General features: G+C 37.3%; 2 protein-coding genes across 4 annotated transcripts; one reads left to right on the top strand and one right to left on the bottom strand.

Annotated features, from left to right (window-relative positions):
- Positions 1–877: 877 nt before the first annotated feature.
- On the top strand, positions 878–6,223 carry LOC136679251 (coiled-coil domain-containing protein 117-like). Of its 2 annotated transcripts, none has more exons than XM_066657677.1 (6): positions 878–986; positions 1,989–2,152; positions 2,245–2,289; positions 2,558–2,833; positions 3,529–3,672; positions 4,908–6,223. In XM_066657677.1, the coding sequence occupies exons 2-6, from the start codon at positions 2,001–2,003 to the stop codon at positions 5,152–5,154; spliced, it is 864 nt and encodes a 287-aa protein (XP_066513774.1). In that variant the 5' UTR covers positions 878–986; positions 1,989–2,000; the 3' UTR covers positions 5,155–6,223. The 2 variants fall into 2 exon arrangements, with proteins under 2 accessions (XP_066513774.1, XP_066513773.1); XM_066657676.1 differs by having other exon boundaries at positions 2,242–2,289.
- Positions 6,224–6,532: 309 nt separating this feature from the next.
- LOC136679350 (golgin subfamily A member 6-like protein 6) lies at positions 6,533–19,419 on the bottom strand. 2 transcript variants are annotated; one of them, XM_066657824.1, is made up of 23 exons: positions 19,381–19,419; positions 19,045–19,152; positions 18,684–18,756; positions 17,709–17,856; positions 17,135–17,218; positions 16,879–16,991; positions 16,259–16,385; positions 15,595–15,720; positions 14,850–14,975; positions 14,527–14,715; positions 14,012–14,074; positions 13,823–13,918; positions 13,374–13,475; positions 13,056–13,238; positions 12,632–12,739; positions 12,299–12,531; positions 11,886–12,012; positions 11,631–11,714; positions 11,280–11,482; positions 9,994–10,020; positions 9,117–9,192; positions 8,164–8,382; positions 6,533–7,255 (listed from the first exon to the last, which is right to left on the bottom strand). In XM_066657824.1, exons 2-23 carry the CDS (start codon positions 19,142–19,144, stop codon positions 7,193–7,195), a joined length of 2,670 nt encoding a protein of 889 aa, XP_066513921.1. In that variant the 5' UTR covers positions 19,145–19,152; positions 19,381–19,419; the 3' UTR covers positions 6,533–7,192. The 2 variants fall into 2 exon arrangements, with proteins under 2 accessions (XP_066513921.1, XP_066513920.1); XM_066657823.1 differs by lacking the exon at positions 9,994–10,020 and adding an exon at positions 7,541–7,712.
- Positions 19,420–19,600: the final 181 nt, after the last annotated feature.

Here is a 19,600-nt window from a genome sequence, read left to right as displayed (position 1 = left end):
ATGATTATTATTATTATTAATGTTTATTATTATTATTATTATTATATAGTAATATCAACACATACATATACAGTCTAACTTAAACAGAATGAAGAACATTATTCAGTCATCAACTTGACTTCTAATAAAGGAATGTGAGGCCCGAGGGGAGCTGTTCTGAAAAGCGGCAAAGACGATTATCTCCATGTATTTTGCAAACAAGGCGGAACAGGTAGCTCCAGGGTTGTAGGTTTCGAGCCCCGGGTGATTGTAGGACGTGCTCTCCCCGTATCTGCGTTGGTTTCCCCCTCACGATCAAAAACACGTTGGTAGGATCCTATTCTGGTTGGTAGCTACTCGAAACTGAAACTGGCGACGGACGGCGCCCCCTTGCGCACAGTGATTCCAGGTGGGCTCGGACCTACCTTTATCCCCCTGAACAGGATAAACAATGAATGAATTAATGAATGAATAATTTAATTGGTGAATAAATTAAATTTATGGTGAATTTTAATTTTTTATATCCTATATACGCCAAAACACTATTTTCAATTAGGCTAGAAAAGGTAAAAATAGCCTGTCCAATAAGGACTATAGCTTAAAGACTTTTTCGACAATTCTCAGGACTTGCTCGTCTGGTTAAGTAATGGTCTACAGTAATCCTGTGGACCAGCCGTTTGTAGGACTTTCCAGTTTAGATTAATCAAAATCAAACTCAAGCCCGTCCAGTGGGAAAATACCTGATTGAGACAGTCCTCAACCCTGGGTTCACGTTATCTATCAAATCCATAAATTCTGCTTTGCGCAACAGCACCACGCACGAAGACTACAAATCGTACAGTTAAAAGACTACAAGCCCCAGAGTGCACGAGAATTCCAGAACGTTATGGGGTGTTCTCCGCTTTGCGCATGCGGATCCGTGCGTAGGGCGTCACGTTTATTTATTTATAAGTGTTCTCCGGAGTTTCTCAAAGCAACGCTGACTGATTCAGTTCGGGAGAAAGAAGGTGAATATTAACAGCGTTTGCAGGATTTATACCACCGCTGTGTAGTGCGTTATAATTATTTGACACTAAAAATGAGAAAAAGACTTACAATTGGCGTTAGTCCACAGCTAGGCTAAGACTGACTGTTTCAGCTAAACCACCCACTCCTCGTATTTATTCTGTTTAGCATTTTACTCTGCTTTGACAGCAGCGGTGAAGATTTATAGACCGTTTATCACTGACAAAAGCAAACATGTGGTAAGACCAATGCGTCCTTATTGGTTTCAATCATTATTCTGGCTTTTTAAATAACGTTAAAACTGTGGTCATCTGTTCACAGAATGCAGACAGTTGGATGTTAACTACAGATCTAACACGATAACTGATATTAATAATATTTATGTAATGTAGACATCTAGAAACAAATTTACAATACGGCTAACTTTATAAGATGTTTATATTTGTTTTACATTAAATTGCTAATGTTGAAATAATTAGTTCATAACATTTCATTTGTTACTAAACATGCAACAGTGGCTCCTCAAATTATGTCCTATTGATTTTCTCTGTCAAAATAACTTTGTTAATTCTGCAGATAATGAGAAATTAGATGTATGCAGTAGTGTATTTACTTTAGCGGATGTAAACTTATTTTTACCTGGGGAAAAAAAATCAATGCGGAATTTGAACACCAGTATCCAGAATTCAACATGTGATTGCACATCTCATAGGTATATAACCTGTTATATGTTAAATTAGGCCACCTGATTTTGACAAGGGGTAGCTAATGACACATGACTTTTTAACTAATGTTAATAGAGAAAGACAAAATATTTGTCTGAGTTAGTGAGACTTAACTAAATGTAAGAATACCAACTATTCATTTACTTTTTTTTTTGTTTAAGAAGTTTATTATGAACTAGATACATATTGAAATCTGTATTTGTTCTGTATAAATCTGTATTGTACCCAGTGGTCTGTGTAAACAATCTTTAATGCTTGTTTATATATGCTTTTCTGCAGAGACTAAAAGGAATGCAAAGTGCAAAACCAGGACATAGTGACATGGGCTACTTGCCCTCAGTGTACTCCACCCTCCCAAACTTATCTGCTCCAGAGATGAGCATGTCCAAGGGGCATCCTCCAAGTGGCTCCCAACATTTGCCAGGGGGCTCAATGTCAAGCTCGTACGTGTTTACTTTTGTGGCATGTTTAAATTTGTAGGATGTAAGGTAAATAAATTTAATCTGATCTTTTGTGCTTCCTTTTCTTGAAGAAGCTGGGAGAGGAGATGTCTGAGGAAGCACAGGAGGACAGATGATGAGTAAGTCAGAATGTACATAGTTATACTGTACTCTGTGCATACTGCACTCTATTTGAATAGTGCAGTAGTCTGCTTGCTTGTAAAGTGTTGTGTGGTCCTTAAGAGTCCACTCTGAACCATATGTGTTTCTAATTGTGGTGCTCTTGCATGTATCCTGCATCAAAATGCAGCTTAATGTGATTTACAGTATACTTTGTTTGTTCAGAATTTGCTTTTGGAATTCTTAGTGCTTCTCAGTGGTGATGTTAGATGTGTTTTTCTTTTATAGAGGTTGTAGTGCCAAAAGGCGAAAGCTGATGGAAGTAACAGTCTCAGATCCCTCTGAATACACAAGCCCTAATGCCTGCCAAAGCTGGTCAGTGGAGAGTACTCCTCATTCTCCATCAACTCAGCTCAGCCCTTCAGCCCTCGAGCCAGCTCCCAGATCCCAAGAATCGAGCCTGTCCTTCTCTGCCCTCCCTCTCCCAACAGCCAGACCAGAGACAGAGGGGTCCTGTATGGAGGTAGAGGCGGCCCAGAGGAAGCTTCAGGAGATTGAGGACAGGTGAGAAACCAAGACACTGTGTGTCAGTATGAAAATGGAGACCCCTTATTACAGTTCTGAGAGGGTTGTAACAGTATATTGAGAAACAGAATTGGAGGTGATTATCTCAGTATTCTGTTACAAATGTCATTTAATGCAGTTCTCAAACCTAGTTTAACCCAGTTGTTAATTACTAACATCACTCTCATCATACGTTCAGAGAATCTGCTTTCAAAATAGTCTGTGTGCATGTTGGTCATAATATAAAAAGCTCAGGATGTGTAATTAGTGCTCTATGGGTTCTTTGTTTTTTTTTTTATTGCTGTATAAAAGAGGGTAGTAGTTTCTTTTATTGCTGCAGGGTCTGTGCAACTTTCTGAGTGAGCATAAATTCCTGTAATTTCATACTAAAAAGGTAATTGGAAAAAAACTCAGAGTATGCCTTTGTTACGTTATGTTTTTTGCATACCAAATTACTGGCATTCAATCTATGAGCTAAGCTAAGCACTATAAACACACAATCAAAAGCACTCATGAAAAGACTGCCACCAACTTATCTGTGCCTGTTGAAGATCCTCAGCCAGTCTACACTATTCTATTTTTTAATTTCCCAAAATTCTCGAAAACATGGCTTAGATGTTTTGGAAACCAAACACTAAAAACGTGGCCTAGCTGAGGATTGGATTTCACTGGGATGGTGATTTGTGTATGTTTAGGATCACTCTGGAGGATGACAGTGATGAAGATCTGGATGTGGAGCCAGCTCAGCGCAGGCCTGTGCTTGTGCTGTCTGACAGCCTGAGGGAGGGTCTGCAGCGAGGCATTGGTGATATTCTCCCTCATACAGTAGCACAATCAGTGTGAGTGTACACACTTGTGGCAGCTGTACTATTTTACCTCACTAATATTTAACCTATTTTTAAAGTAACCTAACCTGTCTGCCATAATATATATAATATCTGTGATTGTTGTTTACTACAGACATGTGCCAGTATTCAGTAATATTCTAGTGTGGTATCTGCCTGAAATAATCTAGGGGAAAACATAGACTTGACGGTTACTAAGACTGAAAAACAGGTTTCAATAAATAAATAAATAAATACATGCATACATACTGTGGCTTAACAATTTTATACAAATATTTTAAGGAATTTCCTTCAAATGCCACCAGACTTATTACCTCCAGCACATTATTGGCATTAAAAATGACATTCAGTGCAATCATTTTCCTTAATGGTCCATATAATATATGCATCATGCTATGGTGTATCATGCTAAAACAGCCCATGCTTAACTTGGATATGAATGTATATGATATGGGTGTTATGTATTGCCATCATTGTCTGTAGTGATCAAATTTGTGTTGCAGACATGGCAAACATTGTAGAATAATTTGTTGTATCACCCCCTTGAGACCACAGCACACCGTTGCATCATTCATACACAGACACCAACAAATGTTCTTGAGCAGTTCAGAGAATGAGAGATTCTCTTATTAAAAATACTGGCTTTCCTTAAAAAAAAAAGTGCATATTTTATGAAAGACATGGCACTTGTTGTCAACTGCCCTTCACATAGCCATTTTTGCAAACTAGACATTATTAATGCCAAAGAACTGTAATCAGTTCACACAACTGATTGGATTGTATGAAAGGTGCTCTTTGTACATGCATAGCAGACGATGACTATTAGGCTATTACTTGAAGCTGAAATATATAGTATATATCTGGCGAGCCATATGTTTGAGTGGAGTGGAATCCCTGGTTAATGAGGATTATATTGCATATTATTGCCAGTGCAGTGTGTTGTAGCATTATGTTGCAGCATGTGTTTGTATTATTATTTTAACCTCAGAACAACCTCATGATTTAGAAGCCCTTGTATCGTCCTGAGGAATTGTGCACATGTGGGGAAAAATAATGTTTGGAACTTTAACATAAGGCCCTTTACCAGCAATTTTTTGTAATGGTATTTTTTTTGTTCTCATGGTTAAAACCGGCTTAGAATCTGAATTTCTAAGTTGGGCATAACTACAGAATAACAATTCTTCTTTAAAGATCCACTGGAGCCTGAGCCGTCTTGCTTGTTTTCTCAGGAGTCGCTCTTGTATGGAGTTGGTGATTTGGCGCCCCCCAGAGGACCCGCTCACCCAGCAGCTAAAGGACTCCCTCCAGAAACAACAGAGAAAACAACACACAGTCTGCAGGCAGACATCCACGCCCATACCTCGTACCTCGCTACCAGAGCAACTGCAGCCTAAAGAATCAGCTGAACAGGTCTTCAGCACTCTCTACAGCCCGCCAGCAGCCTCCAGCAGTGGAGTGGAGGATATGGAGCTATAAACTGCAGCCTTTTTTGAAAAGACTGAATTTGCTGAATTTGTACTCCGTTAATGTGATGAACTCCTAGAATAATGACAGATCATTTTTGGATTGAAAAAGCTCTGCCAAAATGAATCTTTTATGCCTTGAGGCTTATGCTTTTGGCTTTTGCACTACAAAGAAGAGATGAGGATTTAGTGCCATTTTCTGGCTTTTTTCCCCCCTTGCCAGTAGCCAGTATTTCAGCTAGAAATGAGTTTGTGTAGCTGGGACCATAATTCTCTTCAGACATAAATAACTTGAAAATATGCTGATTCCACTTACCTGTAGGACCCTACAACAAACACCACACCTCATTATTTTCATTTGAAATGATTAATGACTTGTGTCTCTTCTCCATACAGTGACTAACATCATACAGTGAACTATTCTCAAAGAGCTTAGCTTATGCTCAGTAGCCATTATTTTTCACTCTGTGTTTACCTTGTCTTTTGGGAAGTTGTGTTATGCATAAAATTGATAATATGTTATTAGTACGATTTGCTGTGTTCCTCAAAGAGGCAAGAATCAGTTATTGTTTATATGTAATGTGGAGATTAAAATTCACAGGTCTGGAAACTGTGACCCTTTGCCAACATTACCAAAAACATTTTATTTCTATTCTAAATACTCTGCATTGATGTCATACATTTATGCTACATTGTATGTTAAAAAAAACAACCTTTTGTGAGTTTTTTTCTGTATACTCAATATCACCCCTATTTACATTCTCTCCAAAAAAATCATTAATTGTTAAAGTATTATAAAAGGTTACATTAGGAGCTGGATTAAATGGATTGAGAATTGCTGGAACTAACCTGGAACAAACGACAGTGCATTAAAAGCTGTACATATATCAAGCCTGCAGTTACAAGATACATGTGGCTATGTTTTTTTTTTTTTGTATGTTGGTTTTGGGTGTCACCCTGTTTGTAACAGCACATCTATGCTGGTGTGAAAAGCTGGACCTGTTTTTTAATAATAATAAAAACAAAATCACCTAATTCTTAAGGAATTTTGAATTGGAGTTTAACATGCTTCCTAAGAACAATGAATTACTATTAAAAATAAAGGTTTCTAAAATGTTCTTGGCTTGGACACACAATCCAATTCCAGTACTGGGGACCCTACATTAATCCTGCATTTTATATATATATATATATTTTTACAATTTATTTGTAACCTGTAACTTTATATTTTAATATAAACATAAGTTGCTTTGCATTGATTTTGATTCACTCGTGCTAAGCATTTTAAACAGACTGGCCAGTTAATTTAAATAATAAAAAATCAAGCCCCAAAATACACACACTTTATTGTAAACTATAAAATCTAACATGATTTTTATAGGTGGCATGAAATATTTCTTGAGAGAATATTGGGAGAAATGTAGCACCTCAGAATATTTTGCACCATTAAGATGTAAATTAAAACTTTTAACATGGGCAATAACACTAATTTAAAGGGGACACATGAAAAAGAGAACAAGCAAAAATGAGAGGCAAATAAAGAGCAGAGAAGGAAGAGAAACAAACACAGCTAAAACAAAACCTACGCTTGTGTTTTAAGCTTGATGTCGCTGTTCGCTTAAGGTAAGATGTGTGTGGCTCATTCTCATTTAATGGATCAGGCATTGAAACCAGTTGTTTTAGACAGGGAGAACATGCGCCGGTTGTCAAAAACTTTTCATTAAGACCCCAGAACTGTGTTTCCATGTGGAAAAGGGTATAACATGTGCCTTTTAAACATTACTACACATCCAATAAGCACACATTACACCGACACAGAGGGTGTGGTGTTCAGTTTTTTTAAATGCTTGCAGCAGAACTGAGTCAATGCACTCAGGCTTTAATTTGCCCATCCTTTCACCTTCAATCCAGCAGTTAAATATCTCCTACCTTCTTTTGAATCAGCAAAGGCCCCTTTATAGTATGCAAAAGTCTATAAAATCACAGGAAATGGCTTGCCATTGTACAGTTAACAGAACCACTGAGTTCTAAGGTCAGGGTTTTAAGAGAGATTAACTTGGTGCTGTTCTCATACTGCTGCGCTCTGGAACACAACGTGTCTGCAGTGGAGCAATCTGGAAAAGAACAGATCAACACATGAAACAACTGAATCAGAAATATATTACAAACTCACTTCTAAAAAATAACTTGACTTGTAAAACCATGCTAACCTTTAAAAAAATTACAAAGACAATATATTTAGTGTTTTAACTTTTTAACTTTGTTTTAGTAGAAATATGTCATTTGTATACCTGTAAGCCTGCAGCACATTCCAAAAATATGTTAGGAAAGGGCAATTTAAGACAGAAGTTTATGAGAATGTGTTGCAGCCACCATATTAAGAATAAGTAGATATTTACAAATAACAAAATGTTTAGAGGGCGGCACGGTGGCGCAGCAGGTAGTGTCGCAGTCACACAGCTCCAGGGACCTGGAGGTTGTGGGTTTGATTCCCGCTCCGGGTGACTGTCTGTGAGGAGTTGGTGTGTTCTCCCCGTGTCCGCGTGGGTTTCCTCCGGGTGCTCCGGTTTCCTGCCACAGTCCAAAAACACATGTTGGTAGGTGGCTTGGTGAGTCAAAAGTGTCCTTAGGTGTGTCTGTGTTGCCCTGTGAAGGACTGGTGCCCCCTCCAGGGTGTATTCCCGCCTTGCGCCCAATGATTCCAGGTAGGCTCTGGACCCCCGCGACCCTGAATTGGATAAGCGGTTACAGATAATGAATGAATGAAAATGTTTAGGTAGACATGTTGTAATTAAGGCCAGTTAAACTGACTTTATAATTTTTAGTGTTCTGTTTTTATTTACCAACTGTCCCAATAAAAATGTGAGGTACTGCATCCTTATACCATTAGTAGTATGATTTCAGCTCATCAGAGTATTTTACTCCAGAAACTATGGCAAAACTTCTGCTGTAGGATGCAAAATGGCAATTTTTTTTTATCTGGAAATTGTCTTTACTGAAAGCAAGCCATAAAGATACATACAGTTTCCAGGTAGGACCCTGCCAGGTCTCCAGCCCGGTTTAAACAAGCTGGGCTTGGTGTATGGGTCTGTTTGTCAGCCTGGAGCTGGCGGATACGACCCTGGAGGTGCAGCAGAAGCTTGTATGAGGCCAAGTCATGGCTACTGGGGGTATTTGCCAAGCCTGGGACATTTGTAGAGGAAGCAGGGGTCAGCTGGGCATCGATGTGTTCTCTGTAATTCTGAAGGAGATGAAAAAAAAAAGGGCTAGTCAGCAAACCTAGTCAGAAACCTAATACTGGAGAAACCTGCCAGCCCCAGACAGGTTGAATATTGCTATATTTGATACTTGGCGGTTGTCTTGGCTGAAATGCATTCTAAATTGTATGGACATCAGGAATAGTGCATTTGGATTGACAAACAGATATAGGTGGCTCCCATTTTAAATAAAAGATGATTAGAAAGTGTGTAGCAATTATCACTGCATCGCACGTTTCAGACTCCCAAGGAAAGTCTATTCCAAGATTCCGAAAAAAAGAATCAGTTTGATATTTGAACCTGGCCTTGGAATGGTGGATCAACCTTTGATGCTCTCGCAGATAACTTAGGGGACATGGGAGATCTTGAAGGGATTCCTCCACAAGAACATATAGAGTAATGGTTTTGGATCTTTCTTTAAGCACAAACACCATTTTAACTCATTTCAAATATATTTGATAATGTGGTCCTCAGCCCACTGCTTTGGGGGCTATCTTTTTAGCCAATGCTTGGCTTTGGGTATGGTGATGTTAAGATGAAGAACACCTGCTGCAGGGCATGAAGAATTCTGTCAGCAATGGATGTACTATAAAGTAACAGGAGTCACTAATTACAAAGGATGCTTACAAACATTTGTACACAGAGTGCATGTTTTATAAAATACAAATGCATTAAACAATGTAAGAGTGGTGGTTTTATTCACGCTCAGTCCATTCACCTGAGTCAGGTGCCTCATCTCTCCCTCAAGCATCTCTAGTCTCCATTGTGGCTCTGATCTGGCTTTAGAGACTTTCCTTTAGAACACAATACAAACAGTATTTACACATGAAATGTGGTGCAATTATTTTACAATGAATTTATAAACTGCATAATAGACATCACTTTAGCACTTTACTGCATGAATTATGAAAAATACTTTACTGCTACTGTTAATAGATAGCTGTATTTTATTTACATCAAACCCATAACATCTAGAGGGGAAATGATAATTTCCCAGCAATACTGGATGTTTTCCCTGTATATATTTTTTTCTTGAGCTTTATCTGAATAAACATAAAATTATATGGACATACTTTAGGAGAACTTCAAACACTAGATCTCACAATGTGTTGTGTAAAAAGAAATACAATTTGCAAGAGAAGGAAAACAATTAAACACCATGCAGTAAATAGACAAGGTGGGAAAATAACATCATGGACTTTTCTATACTCATCAAATCAGGTAAAATTGTAAATGCTAGAAAATTAACTTTGAAGCTTTCTAGTAGGAAAAGTAAGATACATATATATTAATAAATTGCATGCATGAACTATTAACAAATATCAACTATTAACAAATATCAACACGATGGTCTAGAAAATGTTAGTCACTTACATTTGAAAATGCAAATGAAAAGAAAACTCATGAAATTTGAATTAAGTGTTCTATATATATATATATATATATATATATATATATATATATATATAAAAAAAAGCAAAAGCACTACTAAAATATACTACTATGTAGCATAAAGTTGTAAGTACATTAGCTGATCTTGGGTCAGTATGATGTTAGCCTAAGTTAATATATTTCCACAAGAGGATCTCCATTACCTTTTCCTTAACCAGTCTACCTTCCATCTGTTGGCAACAAGGACAGTTGCCTTTAATGATTTACTCGGTACAATATCTGTTTGCATTTGTGCAATGTTCGTGTTTCTTTGCAGGCAAAAACATAGTAAATGATTTCTGAATCTTTACAGCACATTATCAAAGAGATATAAAAGAGCAAAATGTCATTGTGACCTGTATGAACTAGGTCATTTTGTGTACCTGTGACCAAACAAATAATAAAATAAATAAATAAATAAACATGGTTTGTTAATCCAAACATTGTGCTTTTATGGATACTGGCAATGTTAGGGTTATGGCTAGGGTTTCCATTAGAAGAATCTTATTATATACACATAAATACCTAATAAAAATATTTAGTAAAGTTTTATGTGTTACTTATTCAGTCAAGGGCGGCATGTTGGTAGGTGGATTGGCGACTGAAAAGTGTCCATATGTGTTAGTGTGTGAGTGAATGTGTGTGTCGGCCTGCAAAGGACTGGCACCCCCTCCAGGGTGTGTTACTGCCTTGTGCCCAGTGATTCTGGGTAGGCTCCGGGCCCACCGTGACCCTGAACTGGATAAGCGGTCAAAGACAATGAATGAATGAATGAATTAATGATTCATTCTAACAAATCTATATGATGTCCATGGACATTGAGGAGGTAATATACAAAGTAATGACTATTTTTTATTATTAACTATTTTCTTGGGTGGCACGGTGGTACAACAAGTAGTGTCGCTGTCACACAGCTACAGGGTTGGGGGTCTGAGTCCCGCTACAGGTGACTGTCTGTGAGGAGAAGGTGGTCATGTAGCATATCAAAGAAGACCAAAAAAAATGTCTCAGAAATCGATTGCCAAAATCAGATTCACGATAGAATATGGCACTGAGCATTTAGTGTCTGCTTTTAAAATTTCTGTGTTGATAACTTTTGAATCACAAATCTGATCTGATCTGCAATCAATTTTTGAGACATTTCTGGTCTTCTTTGATATGCTACATGACCACATTCCCATTGAAGATGGCAGCCATGTTCCAGACATAGCCTAAAAGATAGGTCCCTGACCCATTACATTCTGGGGTATTCGGATATGTCATTTTCCCTTTCGTTTCTGAAATAAAAGGGTGTCCTGTGGCTTTTGACTCACCTTGTATAAGTGACTCTATAATTTTATCATACAGAAAAATGGAACATACACAAGACATACATATGTCCTGACAAATTATAAAACTGAAGGATGTTTTTTAGTATCTGTAGGTATATGTGTGTGGGTGCTATTCAAACCTTTCTAGCTCAGTGTTGAGCTCCTCCTCAAACTTTCTGGCAAGGCGTTTGGTTGTTTTCTCTTTCCATTGGGCCATGTTTCTCTGAACCTTCCTCAGCTCTTCATCTTTAGCCTGCAGCTGCCTTCGAAGACTCGCAACCACACCATCATCATCCTCACAAAGCCGCATTTTGCTCATACTGCTCAGCTCCTCTATGTGCTCCTACAGAAACATATACACACAAGACACAAAACATGAGTACTTCATACACAAAGGGAACTAGATTTTTCTCCTTTCATGACAATTTATATTATTTCCTTACTGGGATATTTAAAGTATTCAAACAGTTAAAATCTCAGTGACGTGACACCTGTATGAGCTTCTCCTTTAATGAGTTCAGAGCTCTCTCCTTCTCTATTGTAAGCTGCTCTCTCTGCAAACGCAGTTCCAGATCCTGAAACACACACACAAACAAAAACATATAAAATAATTTACATTCAATCCACTATAGAAGCATGTGCATAAATCTAACCTTTCTGTAAATGACCAGGTCTTGAACAATTGTTAAAAGTCACAATTTCTCTATGTTTTGAATTCAAGTATTAAAAACTTTTTTCTGTACAACCTTCTCAGTGCTGATCTGCTGGGTGGTGTTGGTCAGTGAGCTGATGCGATTCTGTAGGCTGTTGATGAGGTGCTGGACAGGTTTTCTGAGAGACTTCAACACCAGCACGGATTCACTCACTGTACCACTGCACCACACAACACACAAGTATAATATCAGCTTGTAGACTGTATACTGGCTTACAGCTGATTACATCAAACTGTTGGCAAAATTGTGATAAGCAGCCTAGTCTTTGTACACTTTCTCTGTATTTCTTTTAAAATACTTCCATTCCTCAGCAACAATTATGTATATCAAAACTTCATCAAGACCAACAATAATATATAACTGGTGAAATAATCTTTATATGAAGAAATGTTTATTTAAAAGCGCTTTGTATAATTACATGTCTATGTACAGTTTTGCAGGTTTACCTGTGTGAGAGGTGTTTAGTATCTACTGTGAGGCCATTGTGTGTGAGCAGCTCCTGTAAACACGCACATTCAGTGCCTATGTCCTGAGCCCAGACTGTGTTCTGCTGCTCCTGTCTCTCTGCCGCCTCCTGGTGGACCCGCTCACATTCAGCAAGCTTAAATTTTAGGTCCTGAAGCTGCTTTTCTGACTGTTTAACACACTTTTTTAAACGTGATGACTCACTGTCAGCCTCCTGTCAACAACACATCACAATCAGCGAAGAACAAAAAGCTTGGAATTATGTTCATTTTAAATATTTTAGAAATTTGACAACACTTCAAACAAGAATACACCTGTTTTAGCTGCCTGCACAATCTCTGTGTTTCTGCATGGTGCTCTTTATTAATAGCTCCAGTCTTAGCTGTCTGCACAGACACTTCATTTTCCAACTCATTTATCCGCTGAAGAAAAGAGAGAGAAGGAGAAGAAGGATTGTTCTGCAGATGTGGATACCATAATTATACTACCACCTAGTGGCCAGCGTGTATTACAGATACTCTACAAAACATTTTAAACATTTAAAAATGGCCACCCCATGAGGAGAACTCACTCTATGGATCATACACTGGTTTATTCATTGACTACAAAACGTATTTAAGTTTCTCGTTACTGAACTTTTTTTTAAAATTCTATTTCATAAATGCTAATTTGTGTTGTAAAATTGACATTTCTCAATAGACAATTAAAACAGAAAATTAAAGAAAATAACAGTCTTACTGTTTGCATCTGCACAATTTTATTTTGCAGAGCCAAAGCATTCCTCTTCTCTTTCTCCACTTCTTCTCTCCCTCTCTTCTCCACTACTTGTATTTGCTCCTCCAGTGTTCTTTTCTGTTCTTTAAGAGACTTTGCCCTATGTTCTTCAAATTTAATCTGTTCTTGCTCCACTGCCTTTTTCACCTGAGAAGACAATTGAGACTTCAACCAAAAATCTTAAGAACTTTCCAGTCAATACACAAGGAATGCTTTGATGATCTCATTTGTCGTAAATCATTTTTATGATTTTTTTTAATGGGAGTCTTGGGGAAACAGAACCTGTTCAAATGATTCTGCCCTTAGCTCTTCCTCTCGCCTCCTCAACACTTCCTGCTGCTGTTTTACAGACTTCTGTAGTCTTTTCACCTCCTGCTCTTTCAGCTAGGGAGGGAGAGAGAGAGAGAATGAGAAAGAGAAAGAGAAAGAGAGAGAGAGAGAGAGAGAGAGAGAGAGAGAAAGAGAGAGATAGAGGGAGAGGGAGAGGGAGAGGGAGAGAGAGAGAGAGAGGGGGGAAGGCAGGCAAGAGATGGGTACAAAGTTAGAGGGACTGCAAATCTAATCACAATACATGTATTCAAACACAGATCCAATCATAATGCACTTAAACACACACACACACACACACACACACACACACTGTAAAGGCAGGCACAGCAACAAACAGATACAGGATGCCTTTTAATGCCACATGTAATTAGAGCCTAACTGTATGATATACAGCGTCTGACCTGGATGGAGCTGTGTAAGGATTCGGTGTTGCGTTTGTGTACAAGTGCTTGTTCCCTGAGAGCTGCTGTTTTGACCTCTTGCTCCTGGGAATGAACCTGCACACAAACACACACAAAGAATAAACTATCACCATGTTATCATGTTACATTTTATTTGTGTATTATTTGTGTGTTGTTTCTTTAAGGTACCCTCTGGAGCTCGTGCTCATGAGCCTGAGTCAATTTAGTTTTCATAAGTTCAACTTCTTCCTCCTGTAAAAACATGTATTGAGATAAAATATTAAGAGTGTTTTCATACAAATTATTTTATCTATCTAACCATATTTACACAATCATTCCACTCTTCAAAATCCATCTACAATGAGATTGCTATTAGCATAGATTTGAACTATAATTTCCCCCAAAACAGATTTTTAAATTATTTAAACTTATTACAACAATTCTTACTAACAAAACCTAGTGTAGTAGTTTCCATTCTCTTTTAATACTAATATAAACACCTTGAGTATCAGCTGGTGCATTTACTAACACAGTATTTCATCTTCAAAAGCTCTAAAGGCTTTAAAAAGAATTTTAAATTAAATTATTTTATTAAAGACAAGCATCATAAAGTAGGCTATAATAATCTGATGTGCGACCTCGAGATGTAAAACATTTTAAGGAATGATTTACAGTATCCTTAAACACTTTCCACTTGTTCGTACCTTTTCTTTCTGTGATTGTTCCAGAACAGCCTGTAGCTTTGCCCTGTGTTCCTCTCTGACTTTTATAAGCTCTGCTTGAATGGAGTTCTTTTCATCCTGCATGCCTAGCAGAAGCAGCTCCTTTTGGGCAATGATCTTCTCTAGAGCCCTTAGTTTGCCCTCCTGCTCCACTCGCTGCCTTTGCATGCACTGAAATACACAAACCAGGCAAAAGTGAACAACAGAGAGAATATTAGTGTGCCAGCAAGAGAGTTGAGAGAGGGAGAACGAGTGAGAGAGAGAGAGAGAGAGGGTACATAGGTACATACAGAGAGTGAACCTACTTCCTGCAGTTCTTCCCTACGTTTGACGGCTGCATTTAGTTTTTCCTCCAGCTCAGCACATTTCTCTCTAAGGCTCCTGCTCTCTTCCTCTCTTAGCTCCAGCTCTTGAGTCACCTCCTCCAGCCTCTGAGAGAGAGTGAAAGCAGGACAGAGAATGATAGAATAAGAAATAACTAAGAAGTAGAAATTTAATATGATGTGTTGCATTACTTAAAAGGGCTGTTTATGCTGTCTAATGTGTTTATGAAGCCCCAGAGTCTGTAAATGGGTAAAAAATATGCTCCAGTATGCTAGGTTTTCTCTCTCTGCACACGGCAAAAAAGAGGATATTGATGCTCCACAGGTGAGTCACTAGGGAGTCTGCTAGGTAAATGAAAGTAAACACAGACATATAGTGCAACAAAACTAAACTAAAGTTACAAACAAGTTTCTACAGTAATTCAAACAGTGAATAAAACCTTACAGACAAGCTAAGCTTCAGCCACGTACAAAAAACAGTGGTTTTATTCTCTCTCAAATATAATGGTCCACCTTTATGTAAGTGGTTTAAGGGTCGTAGTTTCAGAACGTAAATGTGAGAACATAATTAAATGTTAATAGTTTTGCAGATGTAAATTGTTAGATTTTTACATTTAAAAAATACTTTTTATTATTATTTTGTTAATTTTTTTCCATTATTAAACAAAATGTTCTCGATCTAGAAATGCAATAAATTATTCAATAAAAATAAATTCTTGTGTGGTACCTCCTGCATGGAGTCCATTTTTTTTCTGAAACGCCGCTGTTCTGAGAAAAGCTCTAATTTGGTATTGTCCAGCAGACGGTCCATTTCCTCTCTCTCCAAAAGTGACACACAGCTGCTGTTAATATGCTTAGAAAGAAATGACAAATAACGGGGAGTTAAAAGGAAAAGGCAGGGAAGGGACGGGTGAATAAACATAACAATAAAATTAAACACAAATTCTAGTTGAATATAGAACATATAATTTTGTCCAATGTTGCTTCTTTTCATTACATTGACACCTTATGGCTTTACTGAGATACTAAACCTATTTCTACCATGACCAACACCATCAGGAGAACTTTCTGAGTAATTCTTTAAGGACTACAAAGGAGTCTGAGTCTTCATTTCATGTGACTGGTACTATATAGAAAAATATATAAAAATGATAATTTTCATACATACTATTTATGCATTTACATTCCATATGAGATATGTTTGGCTGGTCAGCTGACATGCCCAAACATTTAGTTTAACCATGATGCATCCATAATCATAACACTTTAGCCTAACATTTACTTAAGGCTTAATCAAAGTGTATGTTTATGTCATATAAGGTATAAGGTCAGATTACATGTTTTTTTAATGTTTCAGAAAAGCCAGAAAGAACAAAGATTAAGTGTGTTACCCTGTGAGGACTGGGGTTGTAGTTACAAGTACATTTGTGTGCCTGTACAGCAGCCTGGCCCTCCTGCAAAGCCCTCACCTCCTTCACACACGAATCCCTCTGATTCTTGAGTTTGTGCAGCTCATTACTACAACATAGGTGTATACACTTCACTCCATAATTTTACACAACACAACTGATATATAGAGAATAGACAATAAGCACAGAGAGTATGTAGTACTACCTTACTACCCACCCTACCAACTACCTTACTGTAAATACCATTACCTAGACTGAGAAAGAGAATATAGAATATATTTTAACAGTAAACTAAAGAAAAGTACTCAGGTAAATGATTATTCAGCACATATTCAGTACATATTCCTCTAACGTCCTGTTACTTGTAATGTACAGAAATTAAACTGCAATTCTACACAGTCATTGATACCTGTGCACTACTCTCAGAAACCTGATATTCAACATCTGCAGGATTAAATAGCATGAAATACTCAGGTGTTTTTTTTCTTACATTTTGCTTACAGTAAATGATACTGTAAAGTGTTAAGAGAAGACATTCCATAATTCACAGCAATGTATAATAACATACTGCACTATACTGCAGTTTAAAAAACACAGTTTACCAGAGGAGCTGAGTGTGTGTTCTGGTTTGAGTCACACTGAGCTGTAGAGTTTGATGCTCTCTCTCTGCCTCCTCCAGGTCCCCCCTAAGTTTCTCCACTACATTCAAAACAGCCTGGAGAGAGAGCACAATGTTACATCACACATCTCAGCAAACACCTTATTAAATATTTGCAGCTATTTTTGTTTAGACAGTGTTTGTAAAACACCAGTTTAACTGTAATGTCAACAGTGACAATAATGATAGTGAGAAAGTACTGCTTTTTGCTTTTTAAGTCCAGCAAGTGACACTTCCATGACACTAAATTCTTTTCGGATTGTTCCATTCTGCTCTTCATTGCTCTGAAACACAAACATACAACAAACACATGCAATACTTTGTTGGCTCATTTTGTTCAAGAGCACAGAATACGAATTGAACTAAATTAAACAACAATATACAAGTTACCAAAACACAAGGGAAAATTAATTTTGTTAATACATTGACTAAAATACTAAAAATTGTTTGTGAAATAATAATAATAATAGGCTGTGAGTACACACTGCGACTGCATCACCACAACTTTCCACAGCACTTTTATAGAGCTGATCTTGAGAGCTTAAACAGGGAAATGCTGATGATCAACATTATTTCAGTGTCTCTTTTTTACAGCTTTGTGTAGCATCAACAATGGGAATTTATGAACCATGCTCTGTGTTAATGTATAAATACATATGAAAAGCCTAATGACTATTTAATTCTTAATGTGTCTCATCTCACAAACACCTCAAACGTATAAAATAATGCTACTAATATTTAGTATACAAAAGTGTATTAACTGCAGTGCCTCACAGTGGTGGAGAATGTAGAAGTTGTGGAGCTTTTTCTTCTGCTTTGGTCTTTTCTTTCTCTGCGCTGGACGCTGCTTGGAGCTCTTGGGTGTCTGTAACGTTTTACATATTTACCATTCTCTTCTCCAACTATTCCTTCATCATCAGAGCTATAAACACACAAAAAGATAGCGAACATGTGAAACAGGAAGAGCGAGTCAAAGAGAGAGGGCATAAGAAAGACAGTAAAAAAGTGATAAAAAAGAGAGAAACTGACTATTGACTAAATAAGTTGTGTTGTTTAAAATAATATAGGTTCAAAGGTCTTTAATCCAATATTTCTAACTTTTATATTAATTTTCTGCCTTGCCAACTTTTTTTGTTTATTTGTGACATTAAGTAGTTGGATAGTGTTTGAAAAAACTAAACTACACTGTCTGGATTGGATTTTTTTAAAAACTACTTATTTCTACAAAATCACCTACTCTAGCTTTATGTTTTACCCATTTTGGACAAAGTCATTCTATTGTTTATGCCCAGCATGTACAATCGTCATAGGAACAACTAAACATGAAATGTACCACTCACTCATACGGTCAATATGCCCAAGACTTAGCGTCAGTTTGAGAGATGTGTAACACCAGCACTGCGCTATGGAGCAGTATAATTGCAATCTGTGTACTGATGGCTTTCCATCCAGTACAACTGGAATGAGTTTGAGCGGTGTTTGGATCCCAAACTAATCATACGAAACCAGTACTCTACCTCAGTAATGTGGCTGAATGCAAATCCTCAAAGCACTGTTCCCTTATCTAATGTAAAGTCTTCCTAGAAGAGTAGAGTAAGAGCAAAAGTGTGGGGACAAACGCTACATAAAATTCCCTACTAACCTTCATTTCAGAAGAAATATGAGACAGTCTATAATAACTCCACATGGGTCTACAAACCCTTGGCCAAACGGTGTTAAAACTCATACCATACTGATTTCAGTGAATACCTGAGTATTTGATTTTCAGATAGTTGTGTGTATTTCAGTCTTCTTCCATGGGCTCCACTCTGAGTTTCTTGTGCTGTAATATTAAATAACAGAACACAGATTTTCAGTGTCAGGTATCAGGTACAACACATATAACAGGTATAACAAATATACATATCCCTCTCCACCCACTCACAAATACATACATAAGAATACAGAGAAAGATCATCAAAACATGTCAAACAAAATTATTTATTTTTTTTATCTTACAACATATAATTATAATGTCATATAACTGTAACATTATATCAAACTATAATTTTTAAAATAGAAGTTTAGAGGCATTTCCGTGTACAAATATACATGACTTTTTTTCCTGTACCTGTCCTGGTTTTTACAGTACTCTGTAAATGTTGCCTTATTCGCTCTGTGGATATGGATTCCAGGTCACTGTCTATAGTCACAGAGTCAAAACTCTTCATGGGAACTCCTGTAGCAGTATGAAAGAAAATGTCTGAAATAAATGACACTATGAAGCAAGCTTAACAGAGCGCACAAACAAATTCAGAAATAATATAATCTGCATTTTAAAACTTATTTATCATTGTATAAGTGTCAGAGCCTTGCTAAAATTATACATAGAATTAACTTATTTGTGATTAACTGTCTTACAGTACTGTCTTATATACTGTTATGAACCACTCACACTCCAGCTCACCTGAGTATTGATTAGTTACACCTGCACCTCATCAGCCACACCCCTTTTGCAGCCTTTAGGTTTCCTCTCTCCCCTCTCTTCCTTGCGAAGTATTGCCCTTTCATGAGATTTACTAAATGTTTAGCTTTTCCTCTCTGCCTTCTGGTGTTTCGACCTCTGTCTACAGTTATTTAAGCCCTTGACATGTTTTTGTTAACTGTTTTTTTTTTTAAACAATAAT

The sequence above is a fragment of the Hoplias malabaricus genome, chromosome Y (assembly GCF_029633855.1).
Source record: "Hoplias malabaricus isolate fHopMal1 chromosome Y, fHopMal1.hap1, whole genome shotgun sequence".
Taxonomy (NCBI): Eukaryota; Metazoa; Chordata; class Actinopteri; order Characiformes; family Erythrinidae; genus Hoplias; species Hoplias malabaricus.
Note: the sequence above shows the minus strand (reverse complement) of the source record. Positions and strands in the feature narration are given on the sequence as shown.

Excerpts from the sequence above, each read along its gene's own strand:
- LOC136679350 (XM_066657823.1), bottom strand. The coding sequence starts at position 19,144 with ATGAAGAGTTTTGACTCTGTGACTATAGACAGTGACCTGGAATCCATA. Across the intron at positions 14,716-14,849 it reads GTAGGGAAGAACTGCAGGAA|TGCATGCAAAGGCAGCGAGT; the intron begins GTAGGTTCACTC and ends TGTGTATTTCAG. Across the intron at positions 12,013-12,298 it reads ACTAAACACCTCTCACACAG|TGGTACAGTGAGTGAATCCG; the intron begins GTAAACCTGCAA and ends TGTGTGGTGCAG.
- LOC136679251 (XM_066657676.1), top strand. The coding sequence starts at position 2,001 with ATGCAAAGTGCAAAACCAGGACATAGTGACATGGGCTACTTGCCCTCA. Across the intron at positions 2,290-2,557 it reads CACAGGAGGACAGATGATGA|AGGTTGTAGTGCCAAAAGGC; the intron begins GTAAGTCAGAAT and ends TTTCTTTTATAG. Across the intron at positions 2,834-3,528 it reads CTTCAGGAGATTGAGGACAG|GATCACTCTGGAGGATGACA; the intron begins GTGAGAAACCAA and ends GTGTATGTTTAG.